The sequence below is a fragment of the Medicago sativa genome, chromosome 2 (genome assembly GCF_051527215.1).
Source record: "Medicago sativa cultivar Bolivia chromosome 2, Bolivia_mono, whole genome shotgun sequence".
NCBI lineage: Eukaryota > Viridiplantae > Streptophyta > Magnoliopsida > Fabales > Fabaceae > Medicago > Medicago sativa.
The window spans coordinates 55,648,543-55,670,936 of NC_140750.1; the positions used below are offsets into that span (position 1 = coordinate 55,648,543).

The 22,394-nt window shown below is 34.5% G+C and overlaps 3 protein-coding genes across 3 annotated transcripts; 2 read left to right on the forward strand and 1 right to left on the reverse strand.

The window, feature by feature from the left end:
* Positions 1 to 3,716: 3,716 nt before the first annotated feature.
* On the reverse strand, positions 3,717 to 10,140 carry LOC146949083 (1-aminocyclopropane-1-carboxylate oxidase homolog 1-like). Its single transcript, XM_085745185.1, has 3 exons — positions 9,625 to 10,140; positions 6,666 to 6,990; positions 3,717 to 4,141 (listed from the first exon to the last, which is right to left on the reverse strand). Exons 1-3 carry the CDS (start codon positions 10,122 to 10,124, stop codon positions 3,890 to 3,892), a joined length of 1,077 nt encoding a protein of 358 aa, XP_085601311.1. The 5' UTR covers positions 10,125 to 10,140; the 3' UTR covers positions 3,717 to 3,889.
* A 1,064-nt stretch (positions 10,141 to 11,204) lies between these two features.
* Positions 11,205 to 16,696, forward strand: LOC146949084 (uncharacterized). The gene is made up of 4 exons (XM_085748483.1): positions 11,205 to 11,614; positions 12,584 to 13,645; positions 13,972 to 14,996; positions 15,120 to 16,696. Exons 1-4 carry the CDS (start codon positions 11,205 to 11,207, stop codon positions 16,694 to 16,696), a joined length of 4,074 nt encoding a protein of 1,357 aa, XP_085604609.1.
* Positions 16,697 to 20,116: 3,420 nt separating this feature from the next.
* LOC146949085 (elongation factor 2-like) lies at positions 20,117 to 22,324 on the forward strand. Its single transcript, XM_085745187.1, has 4 exons — positions 20,117 to 20,278; positions 20,356 to 20,408; positions 20,506 to 20,593; positions 21,747 to 22,324. The coding sequence occupies exons 2-4, from the start codon at positions 20,406 to 20,408 to the stop codon at positions 22,127 to 22,129; spliced, it is 474 nt and encodes a 157-aa protein (XP_085601313.1). The 5' UTR covers positions 20,117 to 20,278; positions 20,356 to 20,405; the 3' UTR covers positions 22,130 to 22,324.
* Positions 22,325 to 22,394: the final 70 nt, after the last annotated feature.

Genomic DNA, 22,394 nt, shown 5'->3' on the forward strand with positions numbered 1-22,394 from the left:
TATCAAACTAGGTAAGAAGATTTGTCACACAATAACAACTAACAAATGATTAAGATGTTTGATAATTTCTTTAATATTAGAAATAGTACTACTGATTAGGAGCATAACAAGTACATGCATCTGAAAGAAACACCATAATAGTAATCATAAAGAAAGAGCCTATTATTCTTCATACCAAACGATCTAATCCATGAAAAAAATTAGGAACATAATAAGTACATGCATCCATTTATTCCATCACTTATCTCAAATGGAGTAGCAATTGGCTACTAATATTTTAATGAATTTATATTATTCGTACTGGTTTATATTGAAAACCATGGGATGTTGGTATTTGCTATAGTCGTAATTACTTGAAACAACATTAACTATTTTAGGAATCAATATCAAGGGCCACAGCTACCGCTAATCTCATATGTTCATTACAGACGACCTAACCCTTGAAAATCAATTGTGGAAAACGAAACATTCAAATCTTAAAATTACAAATCGCCTCATTGATGAGTGAAGGATATGGAGGAGAGAGAATGGTGGTAAAAGTGTGTACAAAAATATAGTGTGGAGAGAGCATAATAAAATTGTTCTAATGGTTTAATACCAACTTTCCTATGATGGGAAAGAATTGGCCTTTCCCATGTGAAATGCCACATATGCGTGAATCCTATAAACTCAAAATCTTGTCCTAAGACCCATCATTCTTGCAAAAATATCCAAATGAAAACATGTGCCTTTATATATAGGCATCATTTTGCTTGTATTACATTTCAAGAAATAGCCTTATGGCCTACATGACTTGGAGAGCAACAAGAAAGTAAACAAGTGAAGGAACCACCTTGATTGTCTTGCACTTAAAGAAATACCCTTGTGGACTGTAAGACTTGATGAGGAAAAATCAAACAAGTGAAGCAGCCGCATTGCTTCTCTTGCGTTTCAAGAAAGAGCCTTGTGGTCTCGCAGAGCAAGAAAGTTGCCTTATATTTACAATTTCTTGATAAACATGTAGCTTCAGAGTAAAATAATTGAGTCGGATACAAAATTCTTTAAACAATGTCATAAGGGTACTCTTTAACATTATTTGGATGGAAAATGATAAATGGACCACTCATATTTTCATATCACCCATACACCCCCCTAGCTGGCATTTGTTTTTAATTTTTATATTTTATTTCATCCAATAAAAACAAAAAAAACTCAGTACTCTCTTCTCTTTCCATGATCCTTCTTCTCTCTTTCATATTCTTCCTCTTCTATCCACCCTCCGTCCTTCATCATCATCATCTTCTCCACACTTTCCTTCATGTTCTCTCTCTGTCATCTTCGTAATATTTTTCTATTCTCCGACGACGCCATGGCCGGCAAGATCTCGTGCGGAACACGCTGGATCTAAACCACCACCACCACTACGCCGGATCAGCATAACGGTGACGAAAAAGTTGGACGGGAGGGTTGTGGTTAGAGAATATGAGGTGGGGTGGTGAGGATGGACAGATTTGAGTAGATCCGGTGGTGGGGTGAACGGCGGTGGTGAAGAGGAGGATAGGTGATGGTGGTGTTAGATCCGGTGGTGGTGTGACCGAAAAGGAGACATGGTGGCCGGAGAAGAGGACGACGGTGAGGTGGGGAGATTTGAGGGTGAGGTTAGTGGTGGGGGCCAATGATGGGGAAGGAAGAGGGGGAAAAGATGAGAGGAGAGAGACCGAAGAGAGACAAAGTTGCTAAGTGTTTGTGGGGTCTAGGCCACATGTCACATATTTATGTGGAGGTTTAAGTGTGTATGTCACCTAAGGGTGTTTATCACCACTTTTTTTTTTATATAATTAAACCTTTCTACACTAAAATTATCAATGATAAAAATAAAATAAAAAATTGAATTGGAATCAGAGAGTTGGGCTTGGCACCTAATCCCCATAACAAATTTCAATAAGAAAAATATTTGATAGACACCCAAAAGTCGATTAATATCTTTGCAAGGGTCCACATATCATTACTCTTTCAAATTATTGTTGGGAAAAAAAGTCATACCAAGGAAACATTTCATATCAGTATTTATAATTTATCCTTATATATAGCAGCAAGTGTCAACAACATATATAGTTGATATAATAATCATACTAAATTTGATAGATGTTAAGGTTAAAACAAAACTTAAGTCGACTCTGTAAATATGCATAATAGCTTTTCTTTGAGATATAGGAAATTTTCCTTTTGGTCGTTAATATGAGATTTTTTTTTTTAAGGACGTTAATATGAGATATATAATACATCATATTTCATGGACTAACATTGATATGCCTAGCAAATTATTATACGTAGGGATGGGCATCGGGCGGGTATGGGCGGGTTTGGGCCTAAAGTGGCAGCCCAGCCCAACCCGAAGGGTTCAAACCTCTAGCCCAATTGTGCCCAAAACTAGTAAGCGGGTTGTTCGGGTTCGGGCTGCCGGGTTGTTCGGGTTACCGGGCGGATATATACGGGTTGTTCATATGTATGTAGATCTACATCATCAAACAAAAAAAAAACAAAAAAAAGATGAGCTTTGAGAAGAAGAAGAAGAAGGGGAGGTTCTTGCATGGTTGTTCCACATAGAGGAAACAAAGAAAGAGATGGAGTGAAGACTAAATCATATACTTTTTCTTTCATTTTCTCGAAGAAATTGTAGTAAGGGGCAGCGATGATTGAAGAGTTTGTGGTTTGTTTTTTAGAGAGAAGATTGGGTATTTGAAATGAAGCACAACCTTTGCAATTCTAGACTTGTAATTGATCTAGGCAAAAAATATTAAATTGGGTAGAGATAATTATTAGAAAAGAAAATACTACTCCAATTGAAAAGCAAAGAGAGAGAGTGGAGTAATCATGATACGTTGAGTGAGTGAAATGAAAGAACAAAATGAGAAATTAGGATGAAGACGGAAGTACTAACTGAGAATGGTGAAAAACTAGAGATGCTTGCACCGTCTCTCTATTGGTGAAAGAGAATAAATTTTCAGAAAAAAAAAATAAATTAAATGTGTGTGGTGTTGAGAGTATTTTGATCTAAATTGGAATTTTAAACGATAAAAAAAAAATTGAAAAAATGTCACAATAATGCACACAGGTTTTCTAGAGAGATAAATTGGTTAGTGGTTTTCTTTTGGTGGTTTTCAAAATGCAGGTGGTATCCACTTTTTAAGGAAATTGATTAGTGGTCTAGTGCTATTTTCAATAAAAAGAAAGTCTGAAGCTTTGTGTGTCTCGAGATACTTTGCTGACATGATTAAAATATACATTATAAATCGGGTAGGTTCGGGTACCCGCGGGTGAAGTTCCCTTACCCGCCTCCGCCCATTCATACCCTTAAATACCCATAATTGTGACCCGTTTGACCCGTGGACCAGCTTTAACCCACTCAGTTCGGTTTTCTTTTCTGGGTTTTTTCGGGTTAGACCGGGTCACGGGTCCTTGTCCAGCCCTTATACGATTTAAAACCAACATGTTTGGTCAAAACAAAAAAAAAACATGAATAAATATTGAAGGAACAAAAACAATAATTAAATTTTGTCAAAAAAAACTATATTCAAAAGCAAATATTCATTTTATTTCAAGAATCAAAACAAACAAAAAAGTTTCGCAAAGAGCAAAAGCAAATATTGAGATATTTGCATGAACTAAAACTTATTTAAACTTAGGATCTTTCTAACCAGTGCCCTAAGAGCAATGGTTAAGGATTCAAAAGATGAAATAATTTATGAATTTCATATAGAAAATGCTTCAATTTTAATTTTCAATGTAGTGAAAACACAAGTTCCAATAAAAAATTTCTTCTTTGAACTTCTAAACAAGTGTCCCAAGGGCACTTGTTAGCATTTTCCTTAAACTTATACATCATAATTTTTCAACTTAAGTAGCCAAGTCAAACTCTGAAACGTTGAAGAGCAGAGATCCCATCAATCCCTTTTGTATTGTAGTAGGCTACATATTCTGAAATAGTTATTTCTTTGTATTTGGGAGGATTGTCTTCTGATAAAAATTCCTTTATAGGTCCGTAGTTGTTTGAGAAAGAGTTAAGATCTGCATTGAAAAAACATGCAACGGATACTCTGGGACCTATGATGTTTGCCAACACTCTATGCTCGACACTCTTGAATTTGTCATTTGTTACCAGCTGTAACTCAAATAACAATATTAATTAGCCACATTCATATATATATATATATATATATATATATATATATATATATATATATATATATATATATATATATATATATATATAAAAGTTCCTTACACACACAATAAGAACATGTAGGGAGAATAATTAGAAGTATGACTCATATATTCATGACATTAAAGAAAGCAAGGGGTGGAACTATATATATTAGGCTTAAACGCACTTTTCACCCCCTAACTTTGCATAAGTTGCAATTTTGGTCCCCTATTAAAAAAAATGGCAAAAGTTACCCCCCATGTTTACCCCCTTTTGCAAAACTCCAATTTTGACTGGTCAATGCTTATGTGGCACTTCACTTGAATGAACTGGATGCCACATGTGTAATTTTTAAATTAAAAATAAAAGAAAAATATTTTATGAATTAAAAAATTAAAAATTAAAAAGGAAATGGAAGGGGGCACGTGAGAATCTGCAACTCATCTTCTTCCTTCTTTCTCTCCCTTCTTTCTTCATCAATCCCTTCCTTCCTTCATCTAACAAGATACATGGATAAATTATCTAAACAGCTTGTCAAACAAAAAAAAAACAACGACCATAAAGCTTCATCCAAGTTAACAGGTAAGGTGCTCAAACATAGTTATGTTCATGAAATCATGTAAAAAAAAATCTCTTCTTTTAGAGTCAGTTTACTCAATGAAATAAATAAAACATTTGATTAACACATTCATGAACACATATCCTGCAACTTCTGATGCTCTTGATTTTGCAGCTGAAGCCTAAGAAAATAAACGCAGATCCAAAAATTTGGGGGTGCAATTTGCTTCACCTTCTGATCATTCACTCTGAATTTCGTCTTACTCCTACCATTCGAATTCATATTCAAAAAATTGCTAAGACTAAGACGGGTTCTTCCTTGAAATCTGTTTTGTGCCATCCAATTCGTGACCATCACAATTTTCGTCCCAGCCATTTCTTTGATTTTTCTACGTACCAAACCTCATCAATGTCCCAATAAATATATCATCAACCTCATGTTCAAAACTGTCACCAAAAACCCCAAATCAACCGCAAAACGCTTCTCATCCACCAATACAACCACTGCATCATCCTTCGAATTCCCACATAATCTGACCGAACTTGAATTTGGGTTTAATGATTTTGGGGTAAACGAATTTAGGTTTGCTTGAACTTGAATTTGGGTTTAATGATTTTGGGGTAAACGAATTTAGGGTAAAAATTTAGATTGAAGATTCTGGGTGTGTTAGATATCTGGAATTGATGATTTTATGAATATTGAAGATTGAAGATTGATGATTTTCTGAAGAAGAAGGATGAAGATGAATGAGACATGAGAGTTGAAGGTGAGGGAGAGAGCTGCTGGTGTGTGGTTCACTTCCTTCCTTTCCTTTTTCTCTCACGTGCCATTACCTTTTTTTCTTTTCCTTTTTCATTTTGTTTAATTCAATTGGTAAATATGTGGATTTTTTATTTTTTAAAATTCAAAAAATATAGAGGTGGCAACTTTTCATGCTGAGTGGCTTGACACATGGCGTTGACCAGGTCAAAATTGGAGTTTTGCAAAAGGTGGTAAACTTAGGGGGTCACTTTTGCCATTTTTTTTAATAGGGGACCAAAATTGCAACTTATGCAAAGTTAGGGGGTGAAAAGTGCGTTTAAGCCTATATATTACTTGTAACACTGAACCCTAATTTATCATGGTAATACAAACGGAACTATAGATTTTTTTTTTGAATGGCACAAACAGAACAATAGATGCTTTATAGTTGCAGAGGTAGACACCATATTGGCCGAACTGTTTTAACAAAGTTCGTGCGTTCATTGTCTTTTACTTTCGTTTCTTGTTAATCTTTTGTTACTAGTTGTTGTTCTAACAAGTATCATACTATTGATCGACCATAAGTTAATTTTGATACACGAACAATGTAAAAAGTCTTTCACCATCAAGAAATCACAACTATCCATACAAGTAACTTTCAAAGTAATCAAGATAAAAAGACAAACTATTTTATGATTTGATTTTTATGATTTAGTGATAATATAAAAAATTATACACTAACATGCATATAAAAAGAAAGAATAGTAAAATATAACACATTGTTTTCTTCCAAAAAAAATGTACGAGTTATTCTCCAATAAAATATACTACATATGTCCCGTGAGCATAGCTCAGTTGGTAGGACAAAACATTATTATATGCAGGGGCCGGGGTTCAAACCCTGAACACCCCGCTTATTCACCTTATATGTATATATGTGTGTATATATATATATGTGTGTGTGTGTGTATATATATATATATATATATATATATATATATATATATATTATGTATGTATATATATATATATATATATATATATATATATACACACACACACACACACATATATACATATATACACATATATACATATATACACACACACACACATATATATATATACACACACACACACACACATACTACATACGTAGAATAATAAAAAAGAACAACTTGCCTGTAGAAGATCACCAACATTAACAACAAGAGCATCAGGTATTGGAGGTATATCAATCCACTTGTTCTGGTGAAGAACTTGGAGACCACCAATATGATGATCTTGAAGAAGCAATGTGAGAAAACAACTATCAGAATGTTTTGTGGTTCCCATAGTTAATTCTGGTTCACGACAAGCAGGATAATAATGACTAAGTGATAGAATCCCCTTAGCACAACCCATGTCTTTTAAATGATTTGAATGCAATCCAAGAGCCTCTGATAGTAACTCAAAGATTGTCATTCCAAGTTTCGTCACATATTCACCATATTCCAAAAGTTCATCCCTACAAGATAATGCAGTCAACAAGCAATTAACTATACATAGTTAATACATCAGGACTGCTATTTATAGCGACAATTTATATCAATAAATGCTCAGGAAATGAAGTTAACCTATCAAATTATATTATGGGCGGAAAACATAGAGTGGGGAAGTAGCACTTATGCATGACAAGCAAATCACCACATGTCACCTTATGTTGGGAAAATATCTTAAAAACATTTGTCGTTGGATCTAACATTTTCTTATATATTAAGGAAAATGCTAGATCCAACGACAAGCGCTTTCACAACATTTTCCCGAGCCGACATGAGGTGGCATGTGGTGATTTGCTTGTCATGCATAAGTAGTTGACTTAGCTAATATTTTTTGTGTAATTTGTTGATTAACCAACCTTACTTTTCTTAGTATAATTGTATAAACAACATAAGATCTCGATCAGTTAAATATTTGTTTATTTAATTCATTCATGTAGATTGGATACAAGGAGTCTAATTTATTTTCTATTCTTTTGTGAGAACAAGCAGTCTCGAATACTCCTATATTATTTTTACAATAGAGTGCACGTGCTCCAATTGTGCTTTACCAACAGTATAGACGATATGAGTTTATTGTTTTAAGTAGAAAATAAGGTGATGATAATGACTACAAGATTTTTTTTAGGGAGATAATGACTACAAGATAACCTATTAATTTTAGAGGTAATAATATCCTATAAAATAAACCTTACGTTGTTATAAAGTAATAAAGCTAAGTGAAAACTATATAAGTGGAGAGACCGTATAGGATTTCCTTGTAGCTCACATGCAAAGTGTAAATTTAAAGTATTTTTGTTTATGTTAACCCTCTAGTTTGCAGGGGAATGAATAATAGAGTTCGGCCGAAATGTAGGTAAAGAAATGTCTTACTCATAAATCAAACTCGAATTTTCTTAAATAATTTGTTTATAGTAGAGTTTATTATCCACTTAAATTTAATCACTTAGTTGAACTTAAAATATGTTTTGCTTCTTAAAAAAAATGTTTTGATAGAGTAGAATTGTGAGTTTTGTCATTTTTTAATGGCACATGTTAATATATTAATTGTTTCTACCCTAGACATTTAACTCATCAACTCCTTAAATCTCTTATCTCAAACCAATTGAGTTACTCAATCTGAAATACTTGCAACTTCATCAACTATTCGATTATAAACTGTTGGGAATCTGAATCTCCATATATGATTTTATAGCTTGAAGTTTTGTGTCAAGTTATTTTTTTTTTTTTTGAACAAATCTCTCTATTTTCCTTATCGGTAGAACTCCCAATAAACTGAGTCAACTCGAACATAGTTTAAAATTCGATTAGACAATTAATTAATTTGTTAAACCAGTGTATTAAAACCCAGACCGAACCGTCCGGTCGGACCCGGTCGGCCTGCGAACCGGAGGGTGCAGCTGTTCGGGCAGGCTACAGGACCGGATATGCAATTAACCCGTTGAAACCCGGTGTGACCCGGCCGGGTCAGTGGGTGGACCGTTGAACCAGTTTAACCCACCTGACCCGTTTTTCCATTCATTTATTTAATAAAAAGGCAGTAACAAACACTGAATTAGATGGAAACTGAATTAGAACTTATTATTTGTGAGGTTTTTTATGCAGTTTGCAAGTTAATTGCAGCACAATTCAAGCTAATTTCAAGTTAATTGCAGCACAATTCAAGTTAATTTCTTTTGTGCTGCAATTAAGAAATTAACTTGCAAACTTGGAGCTGTGAATATTTTTTTTTTAATGTACTAACTTTAAATAGAAAAAAAAATGACAGGATTTTTATCATCAAAATTTCATTCATAATGTAATTTTTGGTCATAAATATTTATATATATACCGGGTCAATAGTCACGCGGTCCGGCCAGTGACCCACTCGTTCGACCAGTGACCCAGTGACTCAATGTCTTGACCGGATCGATCACCGGGTTTTAAAACATTGTGTTAAACTTGATTCATTGACCAAATGAGTTTAATTTAAACCGAAAATTTAGTTCATTCACTAAATGAGATGTATGGGATATATATAACTTGATTCAAGTTAAATCAATTCTTTTTTTTTTTTTTGATACAAGTTAAATCAATTCTTATTGAGTTGAATTGAGGTAAGTTCCACTCGACTTAATTACAACATTATTCATCGCCTAATTACATCTTCATATATTAATTTATTCAATGATCAAATTAGCCTAAAATTTCTGTCCTATCTAGAAAAGAATTTAAAATTAGCAACAGACATATGTAACGAAAATTATGATCGTTACTCTCTAGTTTTCTCGTCATGAAATTTACCGACAAAATTAGACGAAGAAAAAAAGCATATTCTTCCTCTCCTTTATTTATATTTTGGTTTCAATACATTTTTTTTATTCTCACTATTTTCCTTAAAATCGTAACCCTATTTCTATGTTAGTGTGGCCTCGTTATTTTCAACTCACTAATGTTATATCACCGTCGCGTCATTAATAAGAGCACCACATCTTCAAAAATGGTGGGGATAAAAAAATCTCAAAATTTGCTTACAAGGGGGAAAAAATTGGTTTTAGGAATAGGAGACTAAAACATGAACTAACCTGGTTTTATTTGCTATTTAAAAAAAATCAATAACTAACCTGCATACTAGTGGCAAGTCTTGTGGTTTAGGAGCATTAGGAGCCAAGGAACACACAAAAGTATCCCTCCAATTGAGTGCTGATGAACTATAAAGATTAAAATTGCTATTGTATGAAAATGGCCTCATTGGATCACGAGAATATAACTCTTTTTTCACTTCAATATCTTGTTCAAAGAATCTAATCACCCCATTTCTCATATCCTCAAGAACATTCAAAGGAATGCCATGATTGACCACTTGAAAGAAACCCCATGTCTCACATGCTTCCCTTATTTTTCTTGTAATTTCATTCCTTGTTTTTGGATCATTACCAAAATTTGCAAAGTCTATAATAGGAATAATGTGTTGTGTGTTGTTTGAATTTGTGGCCTTACCAAATTTATCAAGTGGGTGGTGAAATAATGTTGGGATTTTGACAACACCTTTATCAACAAGGCCTTTAACACCGGCTTTTGTGTCATCAAATGCTTTGAGCTCGTGCAGCCTATTAGAGTCCATGTTTGGAACTGAACAAAAATTGATTATTATAAGACAGGGTTAGCAAATTGGCAACGTTAATTGAAACTATATATAATGGTTAACAAAAATAAATGAAAGTATAAATAATAATATTATGGTGGACCTTTGATCCACCAACTCTACCAATATGATACATGCCTTATAACTTGCCTCCACCAAATATTATGTAGCACTGGTAAAAAAGGCATGTATGTCAAGACTAACGAACCACATCAGTGACTTTCAAATACGCGCTAATATTGGATGTTAATAAGATAAGTATATTAATAGGTATAGATAATTTTATTTTATTTTTAAGGAAATATGTATAGATAATATTGTTGTTAATATTTAGATAAGAAAATAATAACTCAAAATTTTAATAATAAAACCAATTCATTGAATATTGAAAAATAAAAGAAAAAACAAAGACTCAAAACCAATTTATTTGTAGCTTGTTTTGCCATGCCTTTTCCATTTTTGTTGGTTACATTGCACAACACGACAAATATAACCCCAGGTCCAATATACAATTATAATATTTTTGCTATAATTTGGTTTGTTATAATTTAAAAGCAACAAACATTTATATTTTTAATTGTAGTCATAACCAAAATTTCATAAAAATAAAAACATCATTGTAGTTTTCAAACGTTCGCGCAATAAAAAAAAAGCGGAAAGACAGACATGTGAATGTCCGTCTTTTTTAAGTGGTGATAACATTTATAGTCGTTTACTTCTTCAAAACATTTAGTCCGATAAGTGCAACTAATATAATAGTTACTGTAATTTGTCTTCTCCGCTCAAGGTGAACCAAGCTTTCAGCATACGAAAAAACCACCCGACCCCCCCAAAACCAAGACTTCTTTTCGTGATAAACTTCTAGGATCCCCTAATGTTATCCCAACCCGTGAAAAAGAGGATTTGATTGAAAAACAACTTGTCCGCATTGAACTGGAAAATGGTAATCGACTCCTCCCAAAGGTCTATCTGGAGCCAAAGACCTTTCAAAAATTGTGCACACCATGGAAAGATGCTTTGGTAGTCAAATTGCTAGGGAAGAACCTCGGCTACAACACCATGAAGGACCGTCTACAAAGAATTTGGAAGCTTCAAAGTGGCTTTGAAATTATGGATAATGACAATGGTTTCTACATGGTCAAATTTGACCAAGAAGCAGATAAGGAGAAAGTCATCACAGGAGGTCCTTGGATGATATTTGATCATTGTTTGGCTGTCACACACTGGTCTCCGGAATTTGCGTCACTAGAGGCTAGAGTGGAACGCACAGTTGTTTGGGTACGTTTTCCTGGCCTCAATTTAGTCTATTACGATGAAAGTTTCTTGTTGGCTATGGCTTCAGCAATAGGTCGTCCGATAAAAGTTGACACAAATACCTTAAAAGTGGAAAGAGGAAAGTTTGCTCGTGTTTGTGTAGAGGTTGATCTTACAGTGCCAGTTGTGGGTAAAATATGGGTTAACGGTCACTGGTATAAAATTCAGTATGAAGGCCTCCATTTAATCTGCACGAATTGTGGATGTTATGGACATCTTGGGAGAAGCTGCAACCAAAAAACAACAAAACCTGAAAAAGTCAACCCCCACCACCACAACCAAACCGCCGCCGACCACCCAGAAATTAGCCAGCCTGTTGATCAGCAAGCCACAACCATTCCCAGTCATTCATTTTCGCAAAAAAAAATAACGAAAATGAATTAAATGACATTAACAATCAAGATTCTAATGTTAATGGAGGTGTTATTAGCATTAATGAAGGACCCCAGGAACTACATGGAGATTGGCTCCTTGTTTCAAGGAGAAAAAAAACCGCCAATAACCAACAGCCAAATCCCTCAAAACACGCCAATCCAAACAAAGCAAACAGATTTTCTGTGTTGACTAGCTTGGCCCACCAAACTAAACCCCACAACTATCCACCTAGACCCAATCCTTATGAGTCAACACGCAATCCCAATTCAGCAACAGAATTGAAGCGCCGCTGCCACAATAATGAGGAAAATGATGACTCAATCATTCAAACAATCACCACCACTCCCAAAGTCAATCATAGTGGTCCCACACAATAGAAAAACAAAATCCTAAAGGCCCCATTCTAGATAAGGTCATGTTAGAAGTGCCTTGCCCCACAAAAGTTAGCCATTCAAAAACCAGCATGACCCCACCCTACAAAATCCAACCGGTTTTGTCTAACCCCCACAACACCACAAATTACAAAACTGCCATCTCTCATACAATTACTTCCCAACATCCTGGAACTGTCGGTAATGAACCTCAATTCAAAACCAACGTCCATAACAATCAGGAATTGGAAGATAATGCTATGGTTAGCCAAGAAAGCCTTGACATGATGAACGTGAATGCTACTGTGATAGAAGAGCAACAAATGACCTCCAGTGATACCAAGGAGGACATGGTTACCTACCTCATCTCTTTTCCAGCGTCCCTCCTATCTTCATTATTTTTATGGAAGCTCTCTTTGATACAACAATCCTCTCTTGGAATATCAGAGGGGCCCAAAATAATAATGCAAGAAGGCAACTGAAATATTTACTGAGAAAGTATAATCCCACTTACCTAACCATCTTTGAAACCCACACTCCTTATGCCAAGCTTTATTCCTTTTGGAATAATCATGGTTATTCTCCTGTTCACATTATTGAAGCAAATGGTCACTCCGGAGGTATTTGGCTTATGATACACACAGCTAGTACAACTACTTCTACCGTCCTTGATTTTAACCAGTACTCTATCACTTTCACTATAAGTCGTGGTACTGCTATCACTACTTGTACCTGCGTGTATGCAAGTCCTAATCCCACCATGCGCACAAACTTTTGGAATTATCTTTCCTCCACCAGCCAATCCATCATCAGCCCTTGGATGCTTATTGGTGATTTCAACGAAACTCTTCTCCCTAGTGATCAAAGAGGAGGCATATTTCAACATAACAGAGCTGCACTCTTTTCTACCTTTATGGACAACTGCAACCTTCTTGATATCACTACAACAGGTGGTCGGTTTACATGGCATCGCAACAACAATGGCATTAGAATTCTCTCCAAAAAGCTTGATCGAGGTCTAGCTAATGTTGATTGGCGCATGTCTTTCCCAGAAGCTTTTGTGGAAGTGCTTTGTAGACTTCACTATGATCATAATCCTATCCTCCTCCGCTTTGGTGGCCTCCCCTTAGCTAGAGGACCCAGACCCTTTCGCTTTGAAGCTGCTTGGATTGACCACAAAGATTATGAGAGTCTGGTAAGAAACTCTTGGAACTCCTCTAATCACAATACCATCACTGCTCTTAATATTGTCAAAGAAAACTCCATCATTTTCAACCATGAAGTCTTTGGTAATATCTTTAGAAGGAAGAAACATGTAGAGAGCAGGCTCAAAGGGATCCAGAGTTACCTTGAAAGAGTGGATTCCCTTAGACATACTTTTTTAGAAAAAGAACTTCAGCAGGAATATAACCATATTCTTTTTCAAGAAGAGATGCTTTGGTACCAAAAATCCAGAGAAATGTGGGTTAAATTTGGAGATAAAAACAGCTCTTTCTATCATACCCAAACCATTATCCGTAGAAAGAAAAATAAAATCCATAGCCTTCAGCTCCCTAATGGTTTTTGCACCACAGATTGTGACATCCTCCAAGATTAAGCCCACAAATATTTCAAGGACTTTTTTACTAGTAGCCAACCTCCTCATAACCGTAGCTATATCACTGGTACCCACCCCACCATTGATGAACTAGGCGCAATCTCCCTCACTAAACCTGTCACAAAAATTGAAGTCCTAGCCGCCCTTAACACCATGAAACCCTACAAAGCACCGGCCCTGATGGATTCCAATGCATATTCTTTAAGCAATATTGGCACATTATTGGAGATGATATTTTTCATATGGTTCAATCTGCTTTCCAAACTGGTGCCTTTGATCCTCATATATCTGACACTCTGATTGCTCTCATACCCAAAATCGACCCTCCCACCATTTTTAAAGACTTTAGACCCATTAGCCTGTGCAATATTGTGTATAAACTCATCCCCAAAGTCTTGGTTCACCGTCTCAGACCGATCCTAAATGTTATTATTGGCCCCTATCAAAGTAGTTTTCTACCTGGTAGGGGCACCACTGACAATTCAATTGTTTTGCAGGAAATTGTTCATTTCATGAGAAAATCCAAAAGGAAGAAAGGTTTTGTGGCCTTTAAACTGGACCTGGAAAAAGCTTTTGATAATGTCAACTGGGAATTTCTTCAAAACTGTCTGCATGACTTCGGGTTCCCTGACATCACCACCAAGCTCATAATGCATTGTGTCTCCTCCTCCACCTTCTCTGTTTTATGGAATGGTAACAAGCTTCCTCAATTTAAGCCAACTCATGGTCTTCGCCAAGGTGACCCTCTCTCTCCATATCTCTTCATATTGTGTATGGAAAAGCTTTCAATAGCCATCGCCATTGCTGTCAATCAAAGGAAGTGGGACCCAATCTGCATCAACAATTCTGGGCCGTTTCTATCTCACCTCCTATTTGCGGATGACGTGCTTCTTTTCACTAAGGCTAAAAGCTCCCAATTCAAAGTTGTTTCTGATTTGTTTGAAGGTTTAAGCAAGGCTTCCGGTTTAAAAATTAATTTGTCCAAATCTCGAGCCTTTTTCTCTTCAAGTACCCCGCAGGCTAAGATTAACAAGCTCACCACAATATCAGGAATCCGTAGCACTACCTCTCTTGATAAATACCTCGGCTTTCCCATCCTTAAGGGGCGCCCAAAGAGAAGTGATTTTTTATTTATTATAGAAAAAATGCAGAATAGACTGGCTTCTTGGAAAGGAAAACTTCTCAACAAAGCAGGTAGACTGACTCTTGTATCCTCGGTTTTATCTTCCATTCCAACTTATTACATGCAGATTAGTTGGCTCCCTCAAAGTATTTGCGACAACATTGATCAAACTACTCGCAATTTTATTTGGAGAGGCAATAATAACAGAGGTGTTCATCTTGTTAATTGGAAAAAAGTTGCTAGTCCGAAGCATGCTGGGGGGCTAGGCATTAGAGCTGCTAGAGCAGCAAACACTAGCCTCCTTGGTAAGCTTGTTTGGAATTTGGTGCAGAACAACCACAAACTTTGGGTGAATCTCCTTTCCAGCAATTATTCTAGTGGTCCTGACTTCCTTTTTAACGCTTCATCTCATCGCAACAGTTCACCTACTTGGTCTTCTATAATACGTGCTCAAAATGTTCTAAAAGACGGATACACTTGGAGAGCAGGTTCAGGTAACACTTCCTTTTGGTATGGTATTTGGAGTCCTCCTGGTATTCTCAGTTCTCAGGTCCCGTTTGTAGACATCCATGATATTCACCTCACTGTTCATGATGTTATCACTAATGATGGTCACCACACTCAACCTCTCTACACCATTCTTCCTTCTACATTGGCGGATATCATTAACAACACTCGGCTTCATTTTAACCCCTCTATAGCTGATGCTTTCATTTGGCCTCAAAACAAAAATGGTATTTACTCAACCAAAAGTGGATATAACTGGTTAATTTCTCATCAAGCTTCGGATAACAATCATAGTGTCACTTGGAACTGGATTTGGAGATTGAAAGTCCCGGAAAAATTCAAATTTTTGGTTTGGTTAGCTTGTCATGAGGCTGTGCCCACTTTATCCTTGCTGAATCACAGGAATATGGTAGCCTCGCCTACGTGCTCTAAATGCGGTGACCATGAGGAATCACTTTTACATTGCATTAGGGACTGCAATTTTTCAATGGTTATTTGGAAAAAAAAAATTGGCTTCTTTTCCCCTCTATTCTTCTCCTCCAACTCGGTTCAGGTTTGGCTAAAGGAGGGTGTTAATTCCTCTCGGTCTACTCTCTTCCTGACTGGTTTATGGTGGATTTGGAGACACCGCAATCTTATATGCCTCGGTAATGAAACTTTGTCTCTTACCCGTCTGTGCTGCAATATCTATAGTTTGGCAGAATCTATCAGCTCTGCTTATCATGTTACAGCAGCCGCTCCTCCCTTTGACAGATTCACCCGATGGAACAACAATAATCATCTTTGTACCATTTTGAACGTTGATGGCAGCTGCAATGGTGTACCCATCCGATCAGGTTTTGGAGGAATTCTTAGGAACCATTCTGGCAGCTTCATAACAGGCTTCTCAGGCCATATAAATCACTCTGATGACATCCTTTTTGCTGAGTTAACAACCCTCTATCAAGGACTTGTTCTAGCTGTCAACCTAAATTACGAAGAGTTGGCGTGTTTTACAGATTCTCTTCTTACCATCAACCTCATTAAGGAAGACTCAAACCACTTTCATGTCTATGCCGTGATCATTCAAAACATAAAAGATCTCCTCAGTTCTCGAAACTTTTCTCTTCAGCATACTCTGAGAGAAGGTAACCAGTGCGCGGATTTTTTGGCCAAGCTAGGAGCTTCTAATGATGTTGATTTGACTATTCACTCCCACCCTCCTGAGGGTCTCCTCCCTTTACTGCAGACGGATGAATTAGGAACGCTTTTCTTAAGGCGTTAGCTTCTTTTTTTTGTTTCGGTTTCTGTTGTTTCTTTGTTCTTCTTTTAGCCTTGTAACCAAAAAAAAAAATATAATAGTTACTGTAACATTTAATATATGTAATGGCGCGAGTTTGAACTAAGGACTCTTCATTTCTTGACACTTTGTATGTGATCAGTTTCGCCACTAGGGTTTATAGAATTAAAAAATTGTGGAGGAGAGTGAAGAACTCGTGAAATCAATTTTATCATCGACTAGGATGCAAAACTTTACAGGAGGCAAGAATTCCCAAGTAGGAAGGCGTAAGGAAACTCTATCCTCAAGGAAGAAAAAGAATTTTAAGAAGAGTCAAATCTCAAATTCTAAACCCATGGGAGATTTGTAGAACATGGTTGCTAAGGAGATGAAAAGCATTGTGTGTTGTTCCAATAACAATGAGGAACAATTTATTCTTAACCTTATGAAAGGGAATTTGGTAAATATGTGATTTGAAGTTGTTTTGATTTACAAGAATGTGTCATTTGCTTTGAGTTGATAAACCTCACAAGATGCTTGATAAAAATCATATTTGATGATAATGTTGCTTTCTGGTGTTGGATATATGAAGTATATTAAAGGAGCCTTTACTTTTGAGTTCTCGAAGGGTTATGCACAGTTGAGACTTATTCTTGAGTACAAAGACTAAGCCAAATTTGGAAGCTTTATTCAGTAATATGTTTTTTTTTTTATGAAGTTAAATTAGCCCACCCAAATTAGCACTAGAATCGAACATTAGACTTTAAGGAGGAGTACACTTTTAGGTCTTAAGTCAATATCACTAGGCTAACTCAAGTGGGTTTTTATTCAGTAATATAGTTGATTCTATTGGATTTGTGGAGCCGTTGTTTTGAAGTTCTGTTGAAAGTACTTTCCCGCATATGACATATCATGCAGATTTGTATTCTTGGTATTCTGCTACTTAGTGAGCTAGACTCTCATGCTCTCTCGAGAATCTTTTTTTGTTCAACTTTGATATTGGGTTGAAGTTCCACTTGGTTTTATTCACCTTCGCATACAATTTTGAGATAGATTTGTTTTAATGGTTGTGTATGGTTTTGTTGGTTGAAAGTACTTTCCCGCATATGACATATCATGCAGATTTGTATTCTTGGTATTCTGCTACTTAGTGAGCTAGACTCTCATGCTCTCTCGAGAATCTTTTTTTGTTCAACTTTGATATTGGGTTGAAGTTCCACTTGGTTTTATTCACCTTCGCATACAATTTTGAGATAGATTTGTTTTAATGGTTGTGTATGGTTTTGTTGCTGTAAGTATCAAGATATGGTTAAGGAAGAGTTACGTATTAGTGTTTCCTTCAAACTTATACATATTGATGTCTACTTTTTGCTGGTTAGAGCACTATGCTAAATTTTGTTTCTTTCTGATGAATATTCAATGACTATTCTTTAGTGTGTTGTAAGGAAGTTAGAGATATATTGGCTACTTAAATTGTTTCCAATTTTATGTCCACATCAAATATTTGATGATGTGTGTTTCTTGGTGATATTTTTGTCCTTTCTTGGCCTTGTTACATGCTTCTGCCCTATCGTGGTTTAGCATTCTTCGGTCTCTCTTTGCGTTTATGCCTTAGGATGGTTAAGTCTTTGGCCATATGGTTTTGTTGATGATAGCTTCTGCTAAGTGGTTAAACATGTGTTGTGGCTTCTGCTTAATGATTAAGTATTTTGTTTTCTTCCTCTCTCTCTCATTGTTTTCTCTTTCGTTTTTTATGTACTTTTGTATTGGTCATCTCAATTTAGAAGCGTTGCGAACAAATTCCAACTTGTGGAAGGCTAATGAAGATATAGTTAGCTAGTTATTAGGAGTATTATTTAGTAGTTAGTGGATGCCTATATGGGTTTTGGTATGTATTATTTTACTTCAACTTTCTCATTTGTAAGATTGTTCACTATTATTAATATAAAATCTCTTTGAGCTTTTTCTTACCGTAGTTTATCCATGGATGTCATGTTTCTCAACAATAAATAACATGTAGCAGATTTAGCGAAAATCAATCCAGGAAACTAAATAGAGGATCAATAGGATAATACATTTCTTGATATGTGTATTGTTGGTTCTTTGAGCGATACAATGACATAGGAAGACTATATTCAAGAATGTAGGAATGAAATCCTTATTTAATATGAAAAGCTTTTTTATTTACATTTTTCTTATCTTCTTTCTTTTATGGGTTAGGTTTATGTCCTTCCAATTTATTCTTCTTCGCAAGTTCATTTCTTGCTTATAAAAGAAAATTATCTAAAAAATAATTGAGAAATCACAAAGTTTCAAAACAATTAGATTTCCGTCTAATATTTCAAAATTAGATTTCTACAAATAATTAAATTAAAAGTCAAACAAAGAATATTCAAATGAAATAATTTATGTAAAGGTGTTGGTCTCTGAAAAATTGCACCATTGAAAGATTGATATATTGCTTAAAATTGACGTGATATTAAAACACCACTTAAAACTACAATTTAAGTTCATTAGTGAATCTTTCCAAGAAAGAAAAAAAGTTCATCAATGAAGGTCAACCACAAGATAGTTTAAGTTATTATTTTATGCATTTATTTATAAAAAAAATCACCATTGTAAGTAAATATGATATAAAAATTATAAACATATGTAGAATGAAAATTATGTCAACCTATATAATTCTCAAAAAATACCATAAAGTATATTAAAAAATCAAATAAATAATATGAAAGGTAATTCAATTTTCTTTAAAAAAAAAGTTCATCAATGAAGGTCAACCACAAGATAGTTTAAGTTATTATTTTATGCATTTATTTATAAAAAAAATCACCATTGTAAGTAAATATGATATAAAAATTATAAACATATGTAGAATGAAAATTATGTCAACCTATATAATTCTCAAAAAATACCATAAAGTATATTAAAAAATCAAATAAATAATATGAAACGTAATTCAATTTTCTTTAAAAAAAAAAAAGTTTGTGTCGAACTCAAGCCGAGTTTCAAGCGGAACAAATTCTTAAACTCGACTTGACTCATTTCCAACTTAATTGCAACCTATTTTGAATGTTAAAGAAGGTGAGACTTCAGGCTTTTTAACGGTTATCAACTAGATACAAATATTAGAGTTCAAGCAAGTCATCTTTACTCTTGACTGAAGAGTGCTATAGACTCTTTTAACTTGTAAGCAATAATGGAACTAATGTAGGTTCTATTTTAAATAGATTTTGTAGTACTTTATCCTCGTTTTAGAACAACTTTATGTCAAGTTTTATAGGAGATAGACTAATATGATTTGCTCATTACCTTATAAAAAATAAAAATAAATCAAAATGGATATTTCTCATTAATAAATTAATTAATATTCTTATAAGAAATTAAAAGAAGAATAAAAAGTTTATTGGGCTGTAGAAGTAACAATGTTGTCCTTGAATAAGATGCGGCATTGATAGTGTTTGCGGCAACCCTAACAATAAAAACCTATCACACTCTCATTTTCATCCATCCATATACCACACACAACCAGCCGCTCATCTCCTCCTACTACTCCGTCTGTCAGTCGAGATCCGTCTTCGGCTTCATGTAAGCTCTCATCTTTCTATATTCAAGGTATTTTTGTTTCTTCAATCCATAACAATCGTTTATCTTTCATCTTTCAGTTCTCAACAACACTCTTTTCGTGTGTGGATTATAAGAAAGACTAGCCACAATGGTAGGTTAAAATCAATGATGTTGGTTTTTGTTTAATTTGAATTGAACGAATATGAATAATCTGAAGTGTGATTTGTTGTGTGTGTTTATATTTGCAGGTGAAGTTTACAGCTGATGAGTTACGTCGGATTATGGACTACAAACACGACATTCGTGACATGTCTGTCATTGTTCATGTTGATCATGGTATGCTTTGATTAAGATTTCTTGTTACATTCATATTTGCTTAAATTGATATCACCGACGTAATCTATCAAGTTTTTTTTTTTTTCTTTCTTTCAAATATTTGGTGGAAAAATACATGATATGAATTATTTTTTTTAATGCTTAGCGGTAAATATGTATGTCTGTTGTTGCTCATGTTGATTATGGTATTGTTTCATGAACAGATTGATTTGGTGTTTGTTTGTAAAGAAAATATTAGTATCATAATTTATGAAGTTTGTATTTTATTTTAGGGTTAAATATGTTTTTGGTCCCTATAAAATTGCGACCTTCTAAGTTTAGTCCTTACTTAATTTTAATAGCTTTTTTAATCCCTACAAAAAAAAATTTACTTATAATTTTAGTCCCTGCTAAAATAAATTTTGTTTAATTATCTTTAAACTTTAAAAAATTTTAACGATTCTTTTTATACAAGTTTAAAACACTATGAAAGGTTCATTTACTAAAATCTATAATTTTTTAACATGAAATAAATTAAATATGAATTTTTTAAAACGACAAAAGTTTAAGATATAAGTAACAAAAATATGGACGTAGAAATCAAATTTTTGCGATATTTTTTTCGGAGGACCTTTTAATAACGTTCTTAACACACCTGTAAAAAATTGTTGAAAAACTTAAGAGTTTAATCATAAATTAAACAAATTTGGATTGAGCAAGGACTAATATTGAGTGCAGAAATTTTTTGTAGGGATTAAAAAAGCTATTAAAATTAAGTAAGGACTAAACTTACAAGGTCGCAATTTTGTAGGGACCAAAAACATAATTAACCCTTTATTTTAATGTTTGTTAATGAAAATATGTTTATAATATTTGGAGGAAAATATGTTGTTACCTGTTAGTCTCTATAGAATCAGACCTTTTCAATTTCAAGTTTAGGGTCTATTTGGATGGGGCTTATTCGAGTCTATCTACCGACATAATTTTTCTAAGACTTTTTGAGATAATTTATAGAAACAACTTATGAAATTGTTCATAAGCTCAAATAAGCCAATCCAAACAAGCTCTAGTTTATGAAAACAAATCAACTTTATTTTAGTTTTTGCTATTGGAATAAGGCTAGGTTGTTGTTTTGCTATAGGAAAAGCTTATATGTATGTGATTATCATGTTAGGTGATGCCCGTGTTGATGAAGTTGAATGTGGTATCACTATTAAGTCCACCGAAAACTCTCCATCTGAGTCTGGAATTAAAGTGCAAGATGTTGTTGGAGATGTCCAAATGACAAATACTCGTGGTAATGAAGCTGAACGTGGTATCACTATTAAGTCAGCTGGAATCACTGATTTCAGCAGAGCGGCATTGCAGAATCCTGATCTGGAAGCCTTCAAGGCTGAAGTCAGAGAAGAATTGGCTGCTCAGAGGAAGAAGCAGGAAGAAATGACTGTCAGACAAGAGGCCCTGGAAGCAAAACTGGATACAATTCTTGCCAAGCAAGATATGATGGCAAGTGACATCAAGTCTCTTCTGACTCTGATGAGGACTAGGAACCCTTAGATTTTCTTTACCCCTCTTTTATTCAGTTTTTGCGCAAGTGTTGTTATACATCTATACTATATATAAAGAAAATAAATAGTTTTTGACTAACTTTTTCTCCTTCCAATTATACCCTATGACCAACACAATGTTATTTTGTTGGTTATATTCAAAAAGATGAGAATTTATATTATATTTGTTATATTTTTTTAAAGATCTTATATTTGTTATATTGTTGAAAATATCTATTATCTATACCTATAATTTTAATCAAAAAAAATTAATT